Source organism: Garra rufa, chromosome 18 (genome assembly GCF_049309525.1).
Source record: "Garra rufa chromosome 18, GarRuf1.0, whole genome shotgun sequence".
In the NCBI taxonomy this organism is placed as follows: Eukaryota; Metazoa; Chordata; class Actinopteri; order Cypriniformes; family Cyprinidae; genus Garra; species Garra rufa.
In genome coordinates this window covers 38,413,973-38,441,421 of record NC_133378.1, presented here as the reverse complement: position 1 = coordinate 38,441,421, position 27,449 = coordinate 38,413,973, and the positions used below count along the sequence as shown (strand labels likewise).

The 27,449-nt window shown below is 33.6% G+C and overlaps 1 protein-coding gene across 1 annotated transcript in view; it reads left to right on the top strand.

Annotated features, from left to right (window-relative positions):
* The window catches only part of dlgap4a (discs, large (Drosophila) homolog-associated protein 4a), a 57,388-nt gene extending 30,642 nt beyond the window's left edge, over positions 1-26,746 (top strand). Inside the window, 7 exon segments of the mRNA XM_073822758.1 lie at positions 10,421-10,845; positions 14,482-14,505; positions 14,507-14,571; positions 16,285-16,688; positions 19,875-19,966; positions 23,296-23,448; positions 25,943-26,746. Of these exon segments, the coding sequence (XP_073678859.1) occupies positions 10,421-10,845; positions 14,482-14,505; positions 14,507-14,571; positions 16,285-16,688; positions 19,875-19,966; positions 23,296-23,448; positions 25,943-26,167 (1,388 nt within the window). The 3' untranslated portion in view covers positions 26,168-26,746.
* Positions 26,747-27,449: the final 703 nt, after the last annotated feature.

Sequence of the window (27,449 nt, the reverse complement as noted above, 5' to 3'; positions counted from 1 at the left end):
TTCTTTTTCCTCGACTCCTCGAGACGTGGATGTTGGGATCCGTTGAACGGAAGGATATCGTAGCGGGTGGGTTCGGAAGCAACACAGAAACAAAAACACCCTCTCGGTGGATCATCTAATCGTGTTATTTCTGTTTTACGAGACGGGATGGAAGTACGCCGTCGACGCTGATCGCTTCACACAACAGAGGAAGAGGAAAAGGTGTGTGGATTTTTGTACGCGGGCACGCGTGCGGGAACGAGCGAGCTTGCGAACGCGCGCACAGCACCTTGAGACGGGTAGCATGTGCTGGTTTTGGCATGTGCTCGGGGTCAGAGGAAGTCACGAACGACGATCAGATGATTAGCATCAAAAATGCATTTCGGTTGACCGTTTAAATCTTTGATTTAGTGTTCTTTTGATTGCATTAGCAGGTTAGCTCACGCTAGCATGTTGTTATGGCTTCTGGAGGTGTGTTTGTGTTGATGCATCTGTCTAGACAGGCAAAGCATGACAGCATTGCCTACCTGAACATGACAGCTTGCACTTTTTCATGCAAAACACTGCACATGTGTGAGATCTGAATCCATTCATATACAAAGGCCGGTTTGTACACTGTGTTTTGAATCAGGTCGAATGCTATTGTTTGCATTGCAAAGTCAGGGAGAGATAACATGCCATTTGAAGAGTGCATGCCTTGTTCTTTCTGCACTGGATATGTAAAAGATGCAGGAGTCATATCTGAACCCAAACTTACGTCACTCTTCAATGCATTTACATGTTTGAAAAGTTTGATTATACTCAAAACTAGCTTGTCCTACTTCCAGCAGACTGTTTCCCTTCTTGATAAACACTTGCTGTACTTTGGAGAGAAGATGTGCACCACTTAATCTAAAAACACGTCCTAATAAGGATTACAAGTCTGAATGTGATGGAATGGATGGGCTCTGTCTGTGTAGTGTAGACTGTTACACGTCTTTGCATTTATGGCTTGTATGGACCAAAGGCAGATTGATAATTTAGTTTTGATGTCAGCTAAGATACTCAAAGTCATGAACTGGTCAGACTGGCTCTTTAAACTAATTTCGCTCAAATAATGTTCAGAATTTAAAATAAAACTAGTTTTATTTTCTTAATGGGATCTGGTACTTTCACTCCTAAAATCTGTAAAGCCTGACATGTTTTTAATAGTCAGATTTTTTCAATGTTTTTTAAACAGTTTAGTTATTACACTACCAGTCAAAGGTTTTTAATGTTTGTTCTGCTCACCAAACCTGCATTTATTTGATCCAAATAAATGAGTACAATTTTGAAATATTTGTACTATTTAAAATAACTGTTTTCTATTTGAATATGATTTAAAATGTAATTTATTCATGTGATTTTTTTTAAAGCTGAATTTTCAGCATTCTCCAGTCTTCAGTGCCACATGATCCTTCAGAAATCATTTTTGATTTTCTCTGAAATCACATGAATAAATTACATTTTAAAACATATTTAAATAGAAAACAGTTATTTTAAATAGTACAAATATTTCAATTTTTACAGTTTTTGCTGTACTTTGGATCAAATAAATGCAGGCTTGGTGAGCAGAAGAGACATCTTTAAAAAAAAAAAAAAAACTTGCTGTTCAAAAACTTTTGACTGGTAGTGTATATTGATACATCAGGCTTTAATGGCTCATATAGTATGATTTAGTAAGGACCCAGAGGAAAAAAACAGCTCTTGTTTTAATCAGAGGCCCAAACTGAACAAAAATATATAATTTGGTGCAGATGCTGGCATTTATATGGCCAAAAAAGATGAAATTCTGATAGCTTGTAGTGTAAATCAATGAGATCTTTATAGCAGCATAGCAGATGCTTACATTTAGTGCATATAGATGCTTCTTTTCACTTTATATCTACCAATAGTCTTACTAAGATGATATTTAAATGCTTAATTTTATGATCAAAACATACAATGCAACGCAACACAGTGATGATTGAGAAATGAACAAATAAACATTCCTTAAAAGCCTGATGATCATATTCTCGCATTTGAACACAATTTTTCTTTTAAAGTTCAGCAAAGCTGTCATTAGTGACCTTAGAAATGTTTCAAAAATGATACAATAGCTTTCTAGGGTTAAAATGTTTGTGCCGAGCTTAGTTGTTGATTTCCAACATGCCTTAAATCGTTTACTCACTTTTATGTTCTTCCAAACCTGTATGCTGTTATTTTTCCGTTGCAGCACAAAATAATTTGAGTCTTTATATAAAACAACATTAATGTGTTCGCCTCTCAATCATCCATTGTATTGCATTATGTTTTTAAACTACAAAGCTTTGATCATAAAACTAATCTATGCAATGAAATGTCCGTTAAGCTCCAAAAAGCATCGTAAAACTAGTCTGTATCAACTCATGCTGTATATTTCAACTCTTCTGAAGTCACTGTCTTATGAACAAGTTGAGTAAAGATACGTCAGAGTTTCTCCTTTTGGGTTTCACACAAGCCACAGTGCTCAGTCTGCTCATATTTTGCTGCTTGTCCTCTGTGTGTTCACAGAAAGGCCATGCGAGGTTTGGCCGGGGCCCCGGGGCAGAGCGACTGGCTCTAATGCCGTTAATCTGGATCTGAGCCACAACTGTGTCATAAACTCGTATCACCCTCAGTGCAAAGTACCAGTCGTTAAGAGCAAACTCTACTGTGTTTTATTCACGACTGTTGAAGTTCCAGAGGGACGTCGAGATGTGATTAATTCGGTGCTGCTTTGAGATTTGTTCTCACTATAAAAGTGTTTAATTAAATTGCTGCTACATCTCAGAGAAGCCAAGCTGAAGTCAGTCGCTCAATAGCTGTCAGCGGGAATAATTAGCTGTTACGCTTTCGTTAATGTGGGTTTTATTGTTTTTATTAAAGAAAAAGGTCATTCAAAAAAGAAAATGTATTCACCTTCAGGTCATTCTAGATGAAAATGAGTTTGTTTCGTCATCAGAACAGATTTGGCGGAGTTTTGCATTTGCATTGCACTTGCTAACCAGTGATAAAAACATTTAAGTTATTTAAACCACTCCAGTCCACCAATTAACATCTGGTGAAGCCAAACGCTGCATGTTTGTAAGAAACAAATCCTTAATCCCAAATCCTGAATCATTAAAGGGGTCATCGGATGCCCATTTTCCACATGTTCATATGATTCTTTGGGGTCTTAATGAAAAGTCTCTAATATATTTTGGTTAAAAATTCCCAATAGTAGTGTAAAAAAAACACCTATTTACCTTGTCAAAATCAGCTCTGCAAAATATCAGGTCATTTTAAGACATGGCCCCTTTAAATGCCACCGAGCTCTGCTGGCCCCGTCCCTTACTGCTGAGGGATTAGGATCTGTAATGTTTACTTTAGCCACATTTAGGGCGTTTAGCCGCGTTTATCGGCGAAACTTGCCAACAAGCACATTATTAAGAAAGGCCATTTGCAACGATGCATAAAACCCTTATACTCACTTCTGCTGTGAGTGAAGCTGCATCACGAATGATTCACACGAACATAGATGCATATGTGGATCGGCGCTTTCCATTTAAAAACGAAAGTAACGTTAAACCTCTGCGTCTTCAGCAGCTCAGATGTCGGTAGTAAATGACGACTGCTATGTTCATTATTATATCCAACAACAGAACACCTCAATCGCTCAATTAGAGTCTTCCTCTGCACCTGAGTCACACAATGGCGATCGTATTCGGACTGTTTCAGCTCGGTGAGGGCGGGTCTAAGGTAAGACGCTCATGTCAATCAACTGTGTTTCGTCACAACGACAAGAAGCTGAGAATGACCTGATTTTAAAATGGGGGTATTACTTTAAAAGATTAAAAAAATACCACTGGGTGGATTTTTTTTTATCATTGTTGGGTGGTTGTGTACACAAACTACCAACACACATTAATGTGCAAACAACATGTAAAAGTTAGTTTTGCACCCGATGACCCCTTAAGACATAAGACTCTAAACTCTTACTTCGGATCAAAACATGAGTACATAATAATGCTGAAGTCCATCCCTATTGTCCTCTCACATTAAAATCCATCACATAATTTGTTTAGAGCTGTTTTGGCTTGTAAATGGTGTTTAATCTGTGCATATTTCTCTCCTAATTCTGATAAGATGATGTTTTTTACTGGAGAAAGCAATATTATGGATGGAGGAATCGTATTTTAGCTAGATGCAATGGTTTGAAGTTAAGAACAACCTAACAATTGATTTTGTTTAATATAAACAAGTTTTCACATCACAAGATTGAATGACTGGAGTGTTGTGGATTGCTTGTGGATCATTGTGATGTTTTTATTAACTGTTGCACCCATGTTTTCGATTCTCTTGTGTTTTAATTGGCTCTTTGTCAAATCTTCGCATGTCATCTGTATTGGCAATCAAATGAAGTCAATGGCTCAGTAGCTGTCAGCAGGAATAATTAGCCGTTGCACATGTTAATGTGGGTTTTATTGTTTTCCTTAAAGGGAAAGGTCATTCAACAATGAAAATGTATTCACCTTCAGGTCATTCTAGATGTAAATGAGTTTTAGTCATCAGAACAGATTTGGAGAAGTTTTGCATGTGCATTGCGCTTGCTAACCAGTGGGTCCTTTGCGGTGAATGGGTGCCATCAGAATGAGAGTCCAAATAGCTGATAAAAAGCTGAGTAATTCACACCACTCCAGTCCATCAATTAACATCTTGTGAAGCCAAAAGCTGCATGTTTTTAAGAAACAAATCCATCATTAAGACATTTTATTTAACCTCTAAACTATGGATGCACCGAATGTTTGGCAACCGAAATAAGCAAAAAAGGCAGAATAAATTAAACCAAACAATGACATGACGCGATCAAATAGAGGCGCGCACTAATTCAGCAAACGTGGGCAGTGTGGAATTATTTAAAACTGTCTGAGATAGCCACAAAAATCAGAGACTTTAGTTTAGAGTTTAAAACCGCTTTGCATGTCTTCCATAAGAAGAGAAAGGGGTGGTTGTTGCTGGTTACTGTATGATGACTGTAAATAAACTACAGAATGTTACGTTGTCTAATACACTCACAAATTGTATTTATTCTGACAGCACCACATAAGTTTGTTAGCCAGGGTTCAAAGTCCAAAGCGCAAGGGAAAATCTGCATGATGAGAATCATTCATACATCTGCTGCTGTCAGCAAAAAGTAGTACTGAGGTCTTCTTGTGGGTTTCCGCCAAAATAAGTCAACATTCATAAATGTTAGCATTGTAATTTTACTGTTGTTCTGTAAAATAAAATAAAAAAGCAAGACAAAAATAATGATAATCATTACAACAGCTCTATCATCAATACATTTATTGTAACATTCTCCTTTGCTCAGCAAGGCTGCATTTATTTGTACATTAAAAACACACGCCTGATTCAAGAAGGGGGTCTTAAAAATGGCCAAAGAATATTATTTTACTAACTTATTAATTTTAAATTGTACTTTGTTGGTAGGTTTATAATGTCTACTCGAATGTTAAGTAAATATTTTTAAATTGTTGTTTTGTAATCGCTTTGTTTTTTGAAAATCAAGACAAAACTGTAAAAAGCACATTTTGGCAATGCAATGGTGAAAATTGGCAAAATTGGCCAAATACATGGACAAAAACCACTAAAAACGTGTTCGGTAATCGGCCTTCGGCCCAGTGTTTAATTTTGTTCAGCTCTGGCTTCGGCCAAGAATTTATATCCCGGTGTATCCCTACAGGGCTCTAGACTAACTTTTTGCACTGGTTGCACTGGTGCGCCTAACTTTTTTTCTTAGGTGCACCAGCACAAAAGTTAGGTGCACCCAAATTTTCAACCGCATCACATTTAACACCGCAGTTTTACAAGTTCACTTTTTTATTTTTTTATTTATTATTATTTTTTTAATCCCTGTCCATATAGGCAATATTGACTTGTAAATGATTAACTAACAATCTGGTCAATATAAAGTTCTTTATTTGAAGCACAATTCTACAAGAAAGGCAACTTACTGAAAAAGTGTTGGTGCTTAAAGTGCTGTACTGAGCTGAAATTTAAACTTAAAAAATTTCAAGATAATTAACTAAAAAGAAAATCTAAATTAAGTGTTTTAAGGGCTTCAAACTGAACACCTCATGGCTTGATGCGATAACTCCTATAAATTGGGCGCATGCAACATCATTGCTGTACGTTGGGTTTACGTTCAAGCCATTTTTCTTCATAAGAATCAGTGTTCCCCCTAGGTTTCCAGCTTTTTTTGGGAGGGGAGGGGGGGGGGGCATATTTTTTTTCCCCGGTACTATACCCTACTTGTTGTAATAATGAAAACATTTCAGTGAAAAAATAAGTCAAACTCTCTATTTTAACATTTTGAACAATAGCGCTTTACAATCTTTTTTTTTTTTTTTTTTTTTTTTTTTAGAAATTCTTGTTTTAATTTTTCTCATAATCAAATGAAAGCATAAACATTTATTTATTTTTAATCAAATGAAAAATAAACCTTTTTAATTTTTGGCAAACATATATATGATTTATAAATAGGAATATATAAACACCTACATTATACTGTACAAAAGTAATACAGGACTAATATTGTTCTGTTTCATGTTAAACCATACTTTTATTTTGACAGGTTGCCGTGAAGTTTCTGTGTACAGTATGATATGATGCTTTCTCAAATGAAACGGTAAAAGTGACACTCACACAGCAGGTTTGGAGATTGAGTTTATCTGTTCATGTGAGATGCAAATGCCAAAAATTAGCGGGAGCGTCAGGCGTGCTTCAGTAGCCTACGCGTGTAGTAAAAAAATACACGTCTCCACCATTAATACATAGAGGCAAACGGAACATGCAGGATTCATATTAAACGGTCTTTTTGCCTTTCAGTTTTCACAGACACTAGTCCATATCGCGATTTGAATTAAGTGACAGACCAACTTTTGATTTACCAATCCAAAAATCGACGTATTACGTGGCATTCCGCGCCATAGTAAATTCGGTTTTTATGAATGGAGTCCGCGATCCAGTCCGTGTTTTTGCGGAGGAGGCATTGTAAACGCTTGAATGCCATGTAGAGACAGCCTGACTGCATCACATGCATTTTCAAACGTACACACACGTACATGAATATCTGGACCACGGCCAATCAGAGGGGGCGCGGGATCTGTCCTTCATCTCTGATTGCTTTAGACCACGATATGGGTCTAATGTGTGTCTGTTGTTGAGCAACAGGGAGACTTTAAGAGTGACGGAGTTTCGTTTTTTTCCCCCTCGAACGGCTGGTCGCACCGGTGCAACCTTTGATTTTTTTTAGTCGCACCATTGAGAAATTAGGTCGCACGTGCGACCAAATTGGTCGCACTCTAGAGCCCTGCCCTACTCTAAACTGTTGCTTCTGGTCCATAATAATCCTAAAGTCCATCTCTGTTGACCTCTCACATCAAAATCCTCCTACATATGTGCTTGATCTGTGCATATTTCTTTCCTAATGCCGATAAGATTAAGTTTTTTACTAGAGAAAGCAATATTATGGATAGATGACTCGTATTTTAGCTAGATGCAATGGTTTGAAGGTAAAAACAACCTAATAATGTATTTGTTTCATACAAGCATGCAAGTTTTCACTTCACAAGATGTTAATTGATGGACTGGAGTGGTGTGGATTACTTGTGGATGTTTTTATCAGCTGTTTGCATCCGTGATTTTGACTCTCTTGTGTGTAAATTGGCTCCTTGTCCTCAAATCTTCCCCTGTCATCTGTATTGGCAATCAGATGGTCATAGACTGCTGTGTAGCATCTGTCCTGGCACCAAACGGCAAGCACATCGCTCGGCGCACAATGCCAGCAAGCCGTGCCAGAGAGAGGAAACAGATTTATCCAATATTGTCTGCGAGACCCACAGTCCCGCATCAGACTTGTCCTGGCACTGAGTCCTCTATACAGCACGGCCAAGACAGAGGATAATTGTTTGCGAACAGTTCTACCTCTTCAGCGAGGGCAGATATGAGCCCTGATCGTGCGGTTAAATGAGTCTTTGTGCTCCTTGCAAAACTGTTGACTAAATTTAATCCAACTCTGTTGTTCAGTGTTGACAGATCTCATACCAAATTGATTGGATACAACATTGTTCGAAGTTGTTATAATAATGCAAATGGTAATTATTAGGGATGCAACAGAGTTATCAATATTGTGGTATCGCGATATCATCATCATGGTGACGTGACAATATGAAACAATAGGTCTTCTGGGCTAAAAGTGTAGTTTTTAAAATATATTTAAACTTCTTATTCTAGCATAAAAGGTCTTTAAAGTTGTGTTTTGTGCCATTTTGCTTTGGCACAGTATCTGTCAAACAAACTAAAACCGAAAGCACAATGTGGCTTCATCACGTCATCAAGTCTGTTTTTGCTGCGTGTTTCAAAGCAAAGCATACATTTCGTTCAGGCGATCAGCTCATGATCCGGCGTTTTCCGTGCCTCAGAACAGCTCAGTTCACAGTGAATGCAGTCAACTTGTTTAGTGCATGTGTTTGAGAATGAAACGACCACCAGTTATGCTTTATTTTTGCGGCAGATGATAACAGCTTTTCACTAGACTTGTAGTGAGATGCATTTTTGTAAGACTGTTTTCACTGAAGCTGGAGTTTTCTGTCAAAATTAAAGCTCTGCTGCTGTTTCCGTCAAAATAAACGCTCAAAAGTGCAGTATAAATTGCTGACATCTAGCGGTTTAAATGGGTAATATTACTGCAGTGCAAATTCAAAATGGCTCTTTCAGGTGTAGACATTAGGAAATAAGTATTGTAATTTTCCTACTGTAGTGTAAAGCAAAAATAATGTACCTATGAAATATTCATTTTCATTTTGCATTTGTTTAACAACATATGACTTTTACAGTCATAGGAATAACAATACTATTATATTGTTGTTATTATATTCTAATATGTGTGGCCTTTAAAACACCAATGTGAGTGTGATTTAGACTGAGACAGTATATCACAAATAAAAAGAGTGTTGGTTGAGTCTTTAAAGTTCAGGTTCACTTTTTCAATTCACCTTTTTTCTGACTCAAGTTTTCTTAGTTAAGAACACATGTTGGAGCTCTTATTTTTGAACTCTCACAGTGCATTAGATATAACTTTAAAATGTACAAAATGTAAATTTTTTCCAAGTCTTACTTCGTCTTTTTTTTTTTTTTATATTGCAAAAAATATCATTGTAATTATACAAATATATAGTAATGCTGCTAACTTGCTTTTTTTGTTAAAAGATTGGATTAATCACAGTTTAACACAGTTTTTCCGTTCAGTTATATTTATATATAAAGTTTGGAGTCTGTAAGATTTAAAAAATATTTTTGAAAAAAGTCTCTTCTGCTCACCAAGGCTACATTTATTGGATGAAAAATACAGTAAAAACAGTAAAACTGTGAAATATTATTACAATTCAAAATGGCTATTTTCTATGTAAAAATATAGTGAGATATAATTTATTCCTGTGATGTAAAGCTGAATTTTCATCATCATTACTCCAGTCTTCAGTGTTACATGATCATTTAGAAATCAGCCTAATATGCTGATTTGCTGCTCAAGAAACATTTCCGATTATTGTAATAATATTTTTTTTGATAAATGTAAAGTTAAAAAGAATAGCATTTATTTTAAATACAATTTTGTAAAATTCTCAATGTCTTCACTGTCATTTCTAAACATTTTAATGTGTCTTTGCTGAGTAAATGTATTAATTATATAATATGTAAATATAAATTAATATACATGTGATGTTTGTACAATATAAATATATTAAAAATATAAAATTATTTATATAATTTATTGTAAATTTGTGTTTTAAGCTGTCACATGTGTCATTGAGTCATATTTGTGATGTTAAGAGTGTATTTCTTGTATAATATGACGCTGTTTCTGCATTGATGTCAGGTTTACCATTCAACTGTTAACCAATAATCTGATTCAGATTTTTATAAGCACTGAATCAAACCACAAGATCAAACTTTGGCTATGTCTACATAATTTCCTAATAATATAACATATAATTTCCAGCAAAAAATAGCTTTATGGTGGCATAAAATGATTCACACAGTGCAATAGGTTTTGGTCTTACCGCCTACTAGCTTTCAAAGTAGCAACTCCTCCACTGTTCAGGAGGCTAATAATACACCGCCGAACGTTATCATCGGGCTTCATGACAAAACCCAGTCTCGTCAGCAGATTTCAGCCCATGTTTTGTGGGCAACACATTCCTGACGCAGTTTGCCGTCAGCCGGCATGAGAGGAATGCTGTCCAGATTTGAGTATGTAAATGCCTGGCTTCGTCTCATCTCTTCCTGTAAATCCCAAGCAGGGGCTGCTGGGAAAAAATGTGTGAAGAGACATTGTTTTATGTTGTGTGAGCATTCTGACTGTCCTTCTTCCTATGTTTTTCAGTCTCCACGTGTACGGCCGTGTGTAAGAAGAATCCTCCACCTATTCCTCCTCGCACCACCTCCAAACCCTACATCGCGGTGACGGTCCAGAGCAGCACCGAATCGGCCCAGGACACGTACCTGGACAGCCAGGACCAGCGAAGCGAGGTCAACAGCCAATCAGGACGCAGCAACTCCTCCGACAGCATCGCCAGCTCTCGGACAGGAAGTCTGGTTAAGGGCGCCAAGCGGCCGCCTATCCTTCCCCCCATCCCCGCCCCAAGGGAACCCGTGCCCCTGCCCAGTGCGAGAGTGACCACGCCTCCTCCCGCCATCGTCCCGCCTTCTCCCGCCCCGGAAACTAAAAACGAGTTTGTTAGCCTCACCGTGGCACCTGAAGAACCGCAAGCCCTGCCCAAGAGAAAACTCTCGTCCATTGGCATTCAGGTGTGTGTGTGTGTGTGTGTGTGTGTGTGTGTGTGTGTGTGTGAATATTTATGTCGTTGTCTTTAGGGCTGCAACAACTAATCAATAAAATCAATTATTATCGTTAAAGGAACACTCCACTTTTTTTGGAAATAGGCTCATTCTCCAACTCCCACCGAGTTAATAAGGTTTTTTTTACCGTTTTGAAATCCATTCAGCCGTTCTCCTGTTCTGGCGATATCACTTTTAGCATAGCTTAGCATAGATCATTGAATCCTATTAGACCAGTAGCATCGCGTTCAAAAATGACCAATGAGTTTCGATATTTGTCCTATTTAAAACTTGACTCTTCTGTAGTTATATCATGTACTAAGACCGGTGGAAATGCAAAGCTGCGAGTTTCTAGGCTGATAAGATTAGGAACTACACTCCCATTCCGGCGTAATAGTCAAGGAAGTTTGCTGCCGTAATAAGGCCGAAGCAGGCGGAGTATTATCAGAAATGAGTTCCCTAGTTTAGCATTTGCACATGTGCTGCGTGGTATTACTGCTCCTGCTTCGGCCATATTACGGCAGCAAACTTCCTTGACTATTACGCCGGAATGGGACTGTAGTTCCTAATCTTATCAGCCTAGAAAATTGAAGCTTTGCATTTCCACCGGTCTTAGCACACGATATAACTACAGAAGAGTCAAGTTTTAAATAGGACAAATATTGAAACTCGTTGGTAATTTTTGAACGCGATGCTACTGGTCTAATAGGATTCAATGATCTATGCTAAGCTAGGGGGGGGAGTTGGAGAATGAGCCCATTTCCAAAAAAAGTGGAGTGTTCCTTTAATGAATGATGAACGATTCTCATTATCGATTAATCGGGTCCGCCCACAGTGCACATACACCTCCAGAGGGTCATGTCAAATTACAGCACTGAATGAAACATTTCCATGGTCAAAATGCATCTAAAAATAGTGCAGGAAACAGAATGAGATGCTGCAGGAGATTTATGTGATCCAAGCTGCCCAAAACATGAAAATTCTTTATTTTAAAGGGGTCATCGGATGCCCATTTCCACAAGTTCATATGATTCTTTAGGGTCTTAATGAAAAGTCTCTAATATACTTTGGTTAAAAATTCTCAATGGTAGTGTAAAAAAACACACCCTTTAACTGTAAAATTCAGCTCTGCAAAATATCAGCTCATTTTATCGCATGGGCCCCTTTAAATGCAAATGAGCTCTAATCGCCCCACCCCTCTCTGTTGAGGGATTACGAGCTGTAATGTTTACTTTAGCCGCGTTTATCCGCAAAACTTGCCAACAAGCACATTATTAAGAAAGGCCATTTGCAAAGATGCATAAAAACCCTTATACTCACTTCTGCTGTGAGTGAAGCTGCATCACGAATGATTCACACGAACATAGACACATAGAACATAGATCGGGATCCGCGCTTTTCTTTTAAAAACGAAAGTAACGTTAAACCTCTGCGTCTTCAGCGGCTCAGATGTCGGTAGTAAATGACTACTGCTGTGTTCATTATTACATTCAACAACAGAACACCTCAATCGCTCAATTAGAGTCTTCCTCTGCACCTGAGTCACACAATGGCGATCGTATTCGGACTGTTTCAGCTCGGTGAGGGCGGGTCTAAGGCAAGACGCTCATGTCAATCAACTGTGTTTCGTCACAACGACAAGAAGCTGAGAATGACCTGATTTTAATAAGGGGATATTACTTTTAATATACCCCTGGGTGGATTTTTATCATCGTTGGGTGGTTGTGTACACAAACTGCCAACACACATTAATGTTTAAACAACATGTAAAAGTCAGTTTTGCATCCGATGACCCCTTTGAACTTTAAGCTAATAGCGTAATGGCTTGCCCTGTGAGGCGCTTTGACAGATTCGTTTGCATCCTCAGCATGAAAACTTTCAGTTTATGGTCATATCCTTATCTGTAAATGTCACAAATTCACGTGAGCATTTCCATTTTTGCATAAAAGTCCATTCTGACAGTCTGTGAGTTTAAATCTTTACTGAATGAGTTTGTCAGACAGCTGGAGCACAGAGAGGGAGACAATTAATACTCAGTGCAAAAACATTCATTGTGCTGAAATATGTCATTTAATGTTAATTTTAGGTTTAAAAGAAAACATGTAGTGCACATATTTATGGAGAGTAGGAACTGTAAAGGGATAACAGCGTGAAAACAATAAACAATAATTATCTGATATATAAATATCAGACGCTTCATAGCCACCTTTTATATAAAGAAATGACAGTAAACGTGACTTTTTTAGCGCGTTTTTAGCTTTTGTAGTGGTTAGTCCTCCAATATGCAATAAGATTTTTAGTAACAGTAGGCTATTTCTAATGCTGTAATTATTGTGGTTATCTATGAAAAAAAAAATAGTTGATGTTTGTCTTTTCTCTTTATTATAACCGGTGGTCTAATAAATTAAGCACTGTTTATATAAGATTCAGAGCAGATTAATCGAAAAAATAATCGACCAGCTGATCGATGATCAAAATAATCGTTAGTTGCAGCCCAAGTCGTTTTATGCTATTGGATAGTGGTACTGCTCATTTGCGTGAGCTTTAAATAACTTTTTAATATAGGTTTTTACAATTTATTATTGTAACTTAGTGATAGTAAAAATAAAATAAATGCCCAATTTACTCGATTAAATGAAAAATATATTTACAAGTTATGAATTGATTAATAAACACATAAAAATAATCTAATTTATCATTAAATCATCAAAAAAAAAAAAAAAAAGTGAAATGTCTGTGTTTTGTTTTAACATTCATCAATCTTTGGCTTGATGACGATGAAAATAGAAAGTAAATGTTAAAATGCGATAGATATGTAGTAATTTGTTTAGTGTTTTAATATTAATGTATTTATTTAGTTATTTCTTATTTTTAGCGGTATTACCAATTAAATGCTTTTAATGATTTATTCAAAAATGTATTTAATTATTTAATTTGGAGTAATTTTGCGTTCCACAATTTATTTACAAAAATAAAGAAAAAAATAAACAATAACTGTATAATAAAATCATATAGGTTATGTACAGTTATGTAATGTACAATTCTAAAAATGTGTTTTTTGAGTTTATTAATTTAATTATAATATTGATATGTAATATTGCATTAACCACTTTATACGTAACTATACTAATTTTATCAATGATTTTAATAGCTGTGCAAAATTATATAATGTTGTAATTTGTATTTATTTATTTATTTAAAACATCATATACATCTTTATATTATTGCATAATAAATGATGTAATAGAAAATGTATTATCCTTTAGTCATGTTTAGGAAAATGTCAGGTATATTTATGCATTTTTTGTTTTTATTCATAAATGTTTTATAAAGTAGTCGACATTGTCGTTTTTGTTATGAGGTGTAGAAATCATCTTAATCTTATGTGTGTAATTTATTCATACTGTCATTTATGCTAATTTGTTATGCAAATGTGGGCGGTCATATGTTAATGAGCTCATGAATATGACATACCATGACTAATTCTGAATGAAAGGTTTTGTATTTGAGCGTCATTAAATGCTCTGGGTGAACTAGAGAGGGAGGTTTGAGTTGTATCATAACTATTTTTAATAATGTAATTATATTGGATCTCTTTTTGCACAGGTGGATTGTGTGCAGCCGATTCTGAAAAGAGGAACAAACTTTCACAACCAGGTTCCAGTCCATCGGGGTTCAGGTTGAAGACGGCAGGCCGTGAGTCTCCTTTCCGCCTTTTGCATCCTTGAGAAAGAAAAGTTGCGCTTTCATTTAGCACTTTGGAATTCGATACGCTTGTTGACGACAGCACTTCTCACAAAAGCGTGGCCTGATCGCCGTGAGAGTGTATGAGTGTGAGCGTGTGTGAGTCAGCAGCAGAGTTTCTCAGCCATGTATGGAGCTGAAAACACTCACAAATAATGATTCAGTGCAGACGGCAGGAGATAATGAGATTCTGCGCGCATCTCCCACTCGCTTTGTTTCCTGGCGCTCTCCGTTGCAGTCTATTTTCATATCTTTCCATCGCTCTCATTTACATGTCTCTCTGTAAGTTTGCTGTCTCCCACACACCAGCTGTCTGTCTTTCTCCCGTTCGCTGCTCCTCCTGTTCGCTTTTTATTTTTTAAGACAGACCAATGAGAGGGAGAAGATCTAACAACATGAAAACTAGGGAGTTTTTATTGATTTTTGTTAAATTAGTGTCTAGTTAAATTTCTGTTTTATTTATTTTTTTATTTTTTTAGTTTTGTTTTTTTTCATCCGTTCTTCCATCTGCTGTTCTTTAATTTTAATAAACAGTTTATATATTTTTTTTACATTTCTTTTATGAAGGATAATAATTAATCATGCGTTTTTTTACAAGATAACATTAACAAATGTAATTTAATGTAATATATATTTATAAAAAAATAATTTTAGTGTTAGAAAAATATTCATTTATAGTTGTTTAATGGTACATTTTAATATAGACAAATATATATATATATATATATATATATATATATATATATATTTATACATTTATACATTTATAAATTTAAATAAAAAATACATATATATATTTATTTTACTATTAAGCAATTATAAATTTATATTTTTGTTAAAACTAAAAATATGTTCTTATAAAACATCATAATTATGCATTTCTTTTAATGTTGTATTTAGAATGACAATATTATTAAATATATATATATATATATATATAATTATTATTTTTTTATTATTATTATAAATGTATTTTTGCTCTTGATGAACTAAATAATTGGATAATATAAGTGATATTATATTATAAATACTAAATATTTAAATTAAACATTTTAATTATATTAAAGTAATGCATAATTATGATATGTTTATAAGAATGTATTTTAGTTCAATAAATATGTGAATATATAATATGTATAATAATAGGATTTTATGATTTATTTTGTGATACTTTTATCTAAAACAAATTACAAATGTCTGTACCCTTGATATACACAGTGAATACATGCGTAATAAATAAATGAGAAAAACAACTTAATTATCATATGAAAAATTAAAACACATAATATTGTAGAATTCAAAGTATTTTAATTTTATTTTTTAACTGTAATATTAAAAGAAATGTATAATCATGTCATTTATAAGAGTTGTAATTTATAAAATTTAATTTTATGTCTTTATTTTTTATATAATATTTAATTTATAAAAATTGTAATAATCAAGGATTCATAGTCATGATTTTTTGGAAAATTATAGTATTATAAAACGTTATTTTAAGATTTAATAAAAATATTTCTGACAAAATGCATGTTTTAGAACTATATTATGGTGTGAAGAAGTATTTTTTCTTTTGGTGTTTTGTTCAGAGTCTTTTAACAGATTGATTTTCACATAATGGATTCATAAACTAATGCAAGTGTTTTCGTCTCTTCTCTCCGTGTCCAGACTCAGTCGCTTCACTAGCATGGCGTCTAGACAGGAGACGACAGAGGCCGAATCTCAGGAGCAGTCCGACGGTAAACCTGCGGAGAACAAGACGCCCCGCCAGTCTCTGGACGGCGGCAGCAGTTTTCACAAACCCTCGCGAGCGGACGTGATGCGCACCGCTTCCACCTCCATACAGGAGAAGCTGGATCCGGCGCTGGACCCGTCCTCCCTCCCGCCGCCCGACCCGTCTCTGCAGGCCGGGAGCGGCAGCGTGAACGGGGCCGTGGAGCAGCCCGGGGGCTCGGCTTGCCTCAGGGACGGACGCTGGTTCCAGAAGCTTCTGCAGGCTGAGACGGACCGCATGGAGGCCTGGTGTCAGCAGATGGACCAGGAGACCAAAGACAAACAGCTGTCAGAAGAGGGTAAGATGCATTATACAAATAAATCACTATATTCCTGATTAGTAAAATTAGTTCATTTCAATTCAATTTAGCCACTGAAATATGTGACCCTGGACCACAAAAGCAGTCTTAAAGGAGAAGTCCGGTGTGATATTGACCTAAAGTGTATTGAATCATGATACCGAGTGTGAACGTACCTTGCATATCTCATCTCGGTTTGTGTCCAGCAGTCCGAAATCTGGGGTTAGTTAGCCGACGCTAACAACAGGTTGTCAATAAGAGTGAATGGGGCATCGGAGTAGACATGTAAATAAATCACTGTTTTACGCCATTTACGAGGCACAAAGTAGCTCCACACTTCATTGGTAGACTTCCAAGGGCCCTGACATTTAAAACGAGACATTGAGAACTCAGAAAAAGCACCGGTAGTTTATTTACAAGAAGATTTACACAGACAGTAACTGCAAGAAATTTACCGGCCGCCGCCATCTTGAATTTAGTCACGATAAGTCGAGTGTCGAGCATTTTCAATATGCACCCTCAGATTCCAGGTTTTCAAATAGTTGTATCTCAGACAAACATTGTCCTATTTTAACAAACAATATATCAATGGAAAGCTTATTTACTCAGCTTTCAGTGTTGTTTTTGACAACCATCTTAGATTTAGTCTTAGTCTTTTGGACTAAAATGCTTATTAGTTTTAGTCAAATTTTAGTCACTTCTATATGTGATAGTTTTAGTCCAATTTTAGTCGACGAAAAGTCAAAAAGGTTTTAGTCTAGTTTTAGTCAAAAAAGGGGAAAAAGTAGTCTTTTAACAAATTAATGTAGGTCAGTAAGTATTTTGCTGTTGGGTAGTGTCACTTATAAGTTCTGAAAATAGCAGATCTATAGTTCAACACAATGTGAGCTTCCGGATCGACTATTTTCACCAATAATTACAATAATGAAGGAATGGTTTAAAACATAAAAGACAAACAAGGATGGGATGCTAAAACGGCTTGCCATACTAGTATGGCAAAGAGTATTTAATGCTAAAACGGCTTGCCATAGCGGCAGATACGTTTTAGGTTTTGATTGGCATGCACAATAAGCAGAAATGTCCTGCATTTTAAACGTCTGACGGACCACCCACTAACATTTTCGTCTATTCTCGTCTCGTCAACGAAAACTCACACACGTCTCGTCATGTTTTAGTCATCAACGACACATTTTTATCTCGTCATCGTCTCGTTATCGTCATGAAAAAAAGTGGCGTCAACTAAATGATTTCGTCATCGTCATCGTTGATGAAAACAACACTGCTTTCAGATGACGTAAGAATCTCAATTTCGACCAATTTACACTTATACTTACAAATTTACTTACACTTACACTTACATTTATTTATTTATTTTTTATTTATTTTTTATTTATTTTTTTATTATTACTCAACAAAAATAACTGACAATGAATTTAATCAGCCAGTCAATTTCGGATGGATAAAATCAGTTTATTAAAATAATAATAATAATAATGAGTGGTTGTTTTTTAGTCATACTTGTAACATTAATTAATTATTTTATTTATTTTATTATTAAAAATATATTTAATTACTCAACAACTAATCAATATAGTTCCTTTTAGGTTAAGACAGTTAATTTAATTATTTAAATATGTAATTCATTTCAGTTCATTTAATCAGTTAAATTACTCACCAACTAATCCAAAGTGATTAACATTATTAATTGAATAAAGAATAATAAAAACAAATTGACATTATTATAATATATGATAAAATAATTTAATTTCTCTTTTATTTATAAAAGAATAAAAAAAAGTGTGTATATACTGAAATGAAATAATACAAAAAATTACAGTATAACAGTGTTGTTTTCGTCGACGATGACGAAATCATTTCGTTGACGCCACTTTTTTTCATGACGATAACGAGACGATGACGAGATAAACATGGCTCGTTGATGACTAAAACATGACGAGACTTGTGTGAGTTTTCGTTGACGAGACGAGAATAGACGAAAATGTTAGTGGGTGGTCCGTTTAAAATGGACGTTTAAAATGCATGACATTTCTGCTTATTGTGCATGCCAATTAAAACTTAAAAAGTATCTGACGCTATGGCAAGCCGTTTTAGCATTAAATACTCTTTGCTATACTAGTATGGCAAGCCGTTTTAGCATTCCATCCTTGTTTGTCTTTTATGTTCTAAAACATTCCTTCACTATTGTAATTATTGGTGAAAATAGTCGATCCGGAAGCTCACATTGCGTTGAACTATAGATCTGCTATTTTCAGAACTTATAAGTGACACTACCCAACAGCAAAATACTTACTGACCTACATTAATTTGTTAAAAGACTACTTTTTCCCCTTTTTTTGACTAAAACTAGACTAAAACCTTTTTGACTTTTCGTCGACTAAAACTAGACTAAAACCTTTTTGACTTTTCGTCGACTAAAATTGGACTAAAACTATCACATATAGAAGTGACTAAAATTTGACTAAAACTAAGAAGCATTTTAGTCCAAAAGACTAAGACTAAGACTAAATCTAAGATGGGTGTCAAAAACAACACTGCAGTATAATTTTTTTTTTAATCTTTTTATAATCTTTTATTTAAATCAGCTCAACTTAAATTTGTCCTTTTTCTTTCTTTTTAAAAATACTATTAACACTAATAATGTAATAAAACGTGGTAACTGAAGTCATTGAGTTACCATGATACTTGCTTTGTGTACCACATTTAAGTGAAAACCTGTTTTCAGACTTGCGTAAATCTTATTCAGACATTTCTGTAGTATTTTCAGTGCCATTGAGTGTGAAATGAATGTGCAGGAAAGGAAGCTGCTGTTAATTGCAGTGGGTTTATCTGGTGTCCTCATGAGTTTAACTCTAATCTCAGGAGCTTGATTCGAATGCCCGGCGGATCCACGAACAACGGATGATATCTCTGTCGCTCTAAACGCGCGGCCTCATTAATGAGCTTTAATCAGAAACGCCTCTCTGTTGTCTGCTCATTTTGGCTCCTGGAGCCGGTGATTAAAGTCATTAGGTTTGAACCCGGCATCAATGGAGAGAGGGAATGGAAATCGATGGCAGCGCCTGTGATGATGATGATGTGTTTCTTACTCCTGCACAAACGCAGTGAATCCGTGTTGAGGGTGAGCTGCGAGTTTAATGTATGACGTGTCTCTCTGTGTTCCTGTAGTTTTGGGGAAGGTCCGCAGTGCCGTCGGCAGCGCTCAGCTCTTAATGTCTCAGAAGTTCCAGCAGTTTCAGGGTCTCTGTGAACAGAACCTGGTGAGTGTCTTTATAACACACACTTCACTTACAGGATAAATATTTCAATAAATATTTCACCCCAAAATCAAAAGACAGTGCCATTCAGTTACTCAAATTTTTTGCTTTTGAGGTTTTTTTTTTTGAGTTTTTTTTTATAGTGTTTCTGATAGTGGTTATGTAAGGAAAAAAATAATTATATAGTATTGTAGAATTCTAAATATTTAATTTTTAGTTTTTAAATAGTATTGGATAATTCTAAATATTTAATTTTTAGTTTTTAAATAGTATTGGAGAATTCTAAATATTTAATTTTTAGTTTTTAAATAGTATTGGAGAATTCTAAATATTTAATTTTTAGTTTTTAAATAGTATTGGAGAATTCTAAATATTTAATTTTTAGTTTTTAAATAGTATTGGAGAATTCTAAATATTTAATTTTTAGTTTTTAAATAGTATTGGAGAATTCTAAATATTTAATTTTTAGTTTTTAAATAGTATTGGAGAATTCTAAATATTTAATTTTTAGTTTTTAAATAGTATTGGAGAATTCTAAATATTTAATTTATTTTAAATTACAGTATTTAAAGAAATGCATAATTATAATGTCATTTGTATACAATTGTGTTTTTAGTTTTATATGTATTAATATGTTTATAAGAATGTATTTTTGGTTTTTATAAAAATATGAATTTATAGTTGATTAATGGTACATTTTTAATAAATCAAATCAATGAAACCTTTATTATATTGTAGAATTCTGAATATTTTTTTAATTACAATATTTAAAGAAATGCATAATGTCATGTTTATACAAATGTGTTTTTAGTTTTATAAAAATACAAATTTTTAATTGATTTATAGTAAAATTTAATATACGATTTAAATAAATGCATTTAGTTATTTGGTGCTTCTGGGATATGTACAAAACTTAATATGTAATAAAAGGATAAAAGCTTCATTTTATTACAATGAAACCTTTATAATATTATAATTATTATATTTAAAGAAATGCATAATTATGATGCCATGTTTATAAGAACATTTTTTAAATATGTAATATAAAATTCAATTAAATCTTTGTAATATTTTAGAATTCTGAATATTTTTTCAATTATAATATTTAAAGAAATGCTTAATTATGATATGTTTATACAAATGTGTTTTTAGTTTTATAAAAATATTAATTTATAATTAATTGATAGTAAATTTTAATATATCCGATTGAAATAAAATGTATTTAGTAATTGGTGCTTCTAAAATGATGTACAACAATGAATAAATGTGTAATAAGAAAAAAAACTATTTATTACAATGAAACCTTTATAATATTACAGAATTCTAAGTACTTTTAGTTTTATTTTCAATTAAAAAAAAAAAAAAAAGCATGATTATGTTTAAGAACATATTTTTTTGTAATATTTTACAAATCAATGATACCTTTATAATATGGTAGAATTCGTAATATTTAACTTTTTTTTAAATTACAATATTTAAAGAAATGCATAATTATGATGTTATGTTTATACAAATGTATTTTCAATTTGATAAAAATATATGAATTTATAATTGATTAATAGTACATTTTAATATAGGATTTAAATCAAATGTGTTTAGTAATTTGGTGCTTCTAAAAGGATGTACAAAAATGAATAAATGTGTAATATAAAGGATAAAAGCTATTTATTTATTACAATGAAACCTTTATAATATTGTAGATTCCTGATATTTAACTTTTTCAAATTACAATATTTAAAGAAATGCCTAATTATGTTTATAAGAACATATTTTTTTAAGTTATGTAATATTGTACAAATCAATAAGACCTTATTGTAGAATTCTTAATATTTAACGTTTTTAAATTAAAATATTTAAAGAAAGGCATAATTATGATATGTTTATACAAATGTGTTTTTAATTTGTTAAAAATATATACATTTATAATTGATTAGCATGATTTAAATAAAAACAAATAATAAATAAAATGTATTTAGTAATTTGGTGCTTCTAAAATGTACAAAAATGAATAAATGTGTAATATTAAGGATAAAAACTATTTAATACAAACCTTTATTATAGAATTCTGAAAACTTTAAAATACTATAATTTTTTTTAAATATTATATTTAAAGAAATGCATAATTATGATGCCTGTTTATAAGAACATATATATTTTAAATTATATAATGCAGAATTCAATGAAACCTTTATAATGTAGAATACCGAATTTTTTTTTCAATTATAATATTTAAAGAAATGCATAATTATGATCTCATATTTATACAAATGTGTTTTTTAATTTTATAAAAATGTTGATTTATAATTGATTAATAGTAAATTTTAATATATACATTTTAAGTGATGTACAAAACTGAATAAATGTGTGATATAAAAACGATGTATTTATTACAATGAAACCTTATTTTTAGAAAATATATAATATTCTAGAATTCAATGAAACCTTTATATATTAAATAATTTTGAATAATGAAATTTTATTTTTAAATTATAATATTTAAAGAAATGCATAATTATGTCATGTTTGTAAGATTAGGAGTTATACAATTTTTTCTAAAACAAATTAGAAATGTCTTTTTTTGCCGTTGATGTGCAAAGTGAGCACATTCATTATATAAATTATAAGAACTATTTATTCATCATAAGAAAAAAAAATTAGTTTTAAAGTATAATATTTAAAGAAAGTCATTTATGTCAAAAGTTTTATAATTTTGTAATTCACATTTTATAATAATTATATTTTATTTTATATATGTATGTATGTATGTGTTATAAAAAATATAAATATAAAAAGTTATTTTAATTTTTTTATGTGTTATGTATTTAATTTATTTATTAGTTTATTTTGCTTTTATAGGCTGGAGGTTAATCCATAGTGCATCATACACTCAAATCCTTTTGGATAAAATCTAGTCCCACCATACATTTTCTGCTAAATATGTTCTTTCACTAGTTTTCAGCAAGATTGGTCACATTGCTGGTGTTCTGTTCATCAGAAACTCGCTCATAATGAGGTTGTGCTGATGATTGGCGCCCTCTGCTGGCTCTCTGTCTGCATCACAGACACATTACAGCCTTATTGTACTGGTTTCTCTGCTGTTTTGTCTTGTATTATCCCTGTTAGCCGCTTCTGATTGGAAATATGTATTGGTCAAAAACAGATCCAGTGGACCTGAAGTGGACAGACTTTTGATTTTCTTTCACGTTTTAAGCATTTAGCAGATTATTTTATCCACAGCGACTCAAAGTGTATTGAAGTGTATATTTCATGTCTGGTGTGTGTGTGTGTGTGTGTGTGTGTGTGTGTGTGTGTGTGTGTGTGTTTTGGATCAGGATGCGAACGCTCAGCCGCGGCCCACAGCGCAGGATCTGGCCGGGTTCTGGGATCTGCTGCAGCTCTCCATCGAGGACATCAGCATGAAGTTTGACGAGCTCCACCTCCTCAGGTCCAACGACTGGAAGATGTCTGAGACCCAGGACAAAAAGGTCCAACTGACAAATCTTTCTAGCATCCTAACGTTTCCTTTGCTTGTGAAAGTTGAATACAATTTTGGATTTCCTGATACACATCAGTTTTAAGATCTCGAACTTTATATTGTCATATTGGAGCTGCCCATCTGTCATAACGTCATGTGATGGAAATGTAGTGTCAGAAAAAATAGTAGGCAGCATATAATATACATATGCACACATATGTAGTAAGTGGTACACTAGCACAATTTAATTGTTATAAAATAATATTAATGATTAAATAGTAATGTAATATTTCTTGAATAAGTTCTATATAAATCTAATTATTACATAATTTATTTTATATTCTGTATGCATTTTATTTCATTCTTTTATAAACAAATTATTTATTTTGATGTATTTTAGTATTTATTATTGTTATTTGTATTATTTTATTACGTTTAATATTAAATTATTATTTAAATTGTTAAAATAAATATTTAATAAAAAATTAACGAATTAAATAAATAATAATTTATTTTATAATCTGTATGTATTTTATTTATTTTTTCAACTTTAATATTTAATTTAAATTTCATTTTATTTTAATAAATATATTTTATTTTTGTTATGTTATATTTAATATAAGCTAACATGGAGTGTTTTATTGTCTTATTATATGTAATATTTTTTTTTAATCTGACAATATTATTATTTGAATGGTTCAAAATAAATTTAAAATAAATATTTTTATATTTATTTAATAACTTGTTCATTTTTGTTATTTTAGAAATGTAAAATGTTTATTTTATACATTCTATTCTATATGAATTTTACTGTATAAATTTTGATATAAATTTTATATATATATATATATATATATATATATATATATATATATATATATATATATATATATACACACACACACACACACAATGATTTAATATTTTATTACATTTAATATTTTATTTTTTAATGAAACTATTTTAATGGTTAAAAATAAATGTTTAATAAAAATTAACAAATGAAATAAATAATAAAATATTTCTTTTAGAAATGTAAAATTTAATTTTATGCATTTTATTCTATGTGTATTTTTTTGTATAAATGTCTATATTTTATATTCTGTATGTATTTTATAAACATTTAATATTTAATTCAATATATATTTTATTTGTATATTTTTTTTAATATTTAATATAAGCTAACAGGGTATTTTATTATTTTATTATGTGTAATATTCTTTAAACTAACAATTATTTTAATGGTTAAAAATAGTGATGCTCCGATTGATTGGCCACCGATCATGATCGGCCGATATTGGCTAAAAATAGCTTGATCGGCGAACCCCAAAAGCGCCGATCGCTTGATGTAAATTTCTCGCGTGACTATTTCACAGGTGCATGCACGGAGCACAGGTAAACAACAGCAGAGCGGAGCTTACCAGTGGCAACATGAGTACTAAATTCCTTATTCATTTTGTAAGGGTAGTCTTGTTTTTGGGCATGTGACAAAGTTGTGCGTGTACAGAGCGCTGACTGTAGTTTTGGCGGAGAAGTTTAAGTTTACTTTCGGTTTACTTCGTGCTTGAATGTAAATGCATGTATCTTTCTATACCCGTCATATTGCAGTAATGTTACTGCTGTATGCCTGATTGCTATCATCAGATCATGTTGTAGATCAGTTCATATAGAATGAGGAGAAACGGTGCCTGTGTAATTCACGTGCGTATGTTTAGCACCATTTTATCGCATCGTAATTCTAATGAACGCATATAGATGTTACTGAGGTGAATGTTTCCTATGTACAGACGGATTTAATTCAGCCTAAACCACATTTTACTACCTTTATCCTAATGACTGTGCAATGCTGGATAATATAATCCTTACATCATCTTGAAAAGCAGCTACAAATAACAAGCAAAGAACATTTACATTATCACAGAACTTCATCACTAACTAGTGTAGCCCAGTCTAGTGCAAGGTGCACTTTAAAAACACTCCCATTATAATCAGTTCCATTATCTATCTACACTGTAAGATGAATAAAATCTCTTGCATGTGGCCACTGTATGCGTGTGTTTATACCACGGCAAGTTTCTGAAGCCTCCTAGAACCGACTCTCTGCACTGCATCGCTAAAGTTAGGCGCCTTTTTGAGCAGAAAAGTACTATCGTCTACAACCCTAACTTGGTGGTTCTTCAAGATCTTGACTGTAGCCTATTTCTACAGTTATTTTTTTCCCAATATAGTTAATTTAGAGTTAGTTTCATTTCTACAAATGGTGCAAACTCTGCTAGATCATAGATCAAAGATTCCCATTCCCCTGCCATTCTGTGATTGGCAGATCATGATCTTGGTGATCGCCCCCAAAAATGCTGATCGGAGCATCTCTAGTTAAAAATAAAAATTACGTATTTTTTTTATTTTGTAAATAATGTTTTTATATATATATTTTTGTTTGTTTGTTTTGTTTACTTTAAACTTAATGTTTAACATGATTTCAATTGTTAATTGAATGTTTTCAGGAGGAGAAGAAGTCCGCTCCATCCCACACACCAAAGAAGACGGTAAAGGTCAAAACTATGGGCGGGAAGGAGAAAAGCGCTGACTCGGTGGCCGACAAGCAGCGTCAGGAGGCCCGAAAGCGACTGATGGCGGCCAAGCGAGCGGTTTCCGAACGGCAAAACTCCGCCACCGAGAGCGCCGAAAGCATCGAGATCTACGTTCCCGAGGCCCAGACGCGACTCTAATGAACCACAAAATAACAAACTCCTCATGACCAGACGCTCTCTGGCGCTCACGGACACGCTCACCCCGTACGGAGCGCCGTGTGGCACCCAAACCGCCGGAAGACAACGAGCAAAAAATTAAATAAAAAGAGCAAAAAACTGAATTGGAACGCTAGCGTGTCACCGCTGCCACAGAAGAACCTCCCCTCGACGTTAATTTCTATGGTTACCCTTGTTATAATTATAAATGTTCTAAAAGTTAATTATCTCATGGAAATATATCAAGACTTCGTCTGTAAATTGTGCTAATATCTCTGATGAAAAGACCCTTTACACGCGTCACATGACCCGCTTCACACGTCACACGACCCACAGCATGCACTCAGGATCCCGCACGTGTGCACTTGTCTTTCATCAGCGCAGTCTTCCTGTTCTCACAAACACCTTCTTATTTCCTTTTCCCACCAGATTTTGGAGCACCAACGCGTGACTTTATCACTCGAACGGAAATGTTCCGACGGTACGACGGATACTTGAAGCGAATCGCCGTAGGAAGAGGTAGAATAGCACAGCGGGAGCAGATTTGAGCACTCCACTAGTTTTGATTCACTCGCTCCAGTCAAATTTAACACAGAAACACATTCAGCTTGATTTATTTTTCACATAAAAGTGCACAGAGCACGGCAGACATCAATTCCAAGTTATTTAATAGGGTTCAAACATGACCACTCCGCTTTGTTTTTATGATGAATGTTTTAAAAACTTGATGACAATGTCCAGATTTTTACTTGGGCCAACAGTCTTGTTTCGTTTTGAATTATTATTAATATTATTATAATTTTAAAGCTTTCAGTTGTTTTTGTTGTCCAGTCATTCCATGCGTTTCCAGCACACGGTTTCCAGATGATTTCGGATTGGTTCAAAAACCGTGTGTCTGTGTGTGTGACCAATCAGAGCCCATCATTTGTGATCGAACATGTTGTTTTTTTTTTTTTTTTGTTAGTTAGTTTTTTTTATTATTATGATTTCTTTGTCAGATATTAAAAACTTCCGTTACCCAGAACTTGCTGATTTGGAAAAGTTGTTTGGGGTTTCCACACATCGAGGCCAAAAGTGTCCATTTTCACACAAATGGTTTACTCCTGGAGAATCACTGCCGGTTTGTTCATGTGCCAATTACATTGAAGCCAAAGGGGCAAAATGAAGTTTAAATGATGAGTGAAATGATGTCTGATATTAACAATACATTCAGTTTTCAGACTTTGCATTTGATTAAATAGAAATAGTTAGCCAAAAGTGAAAA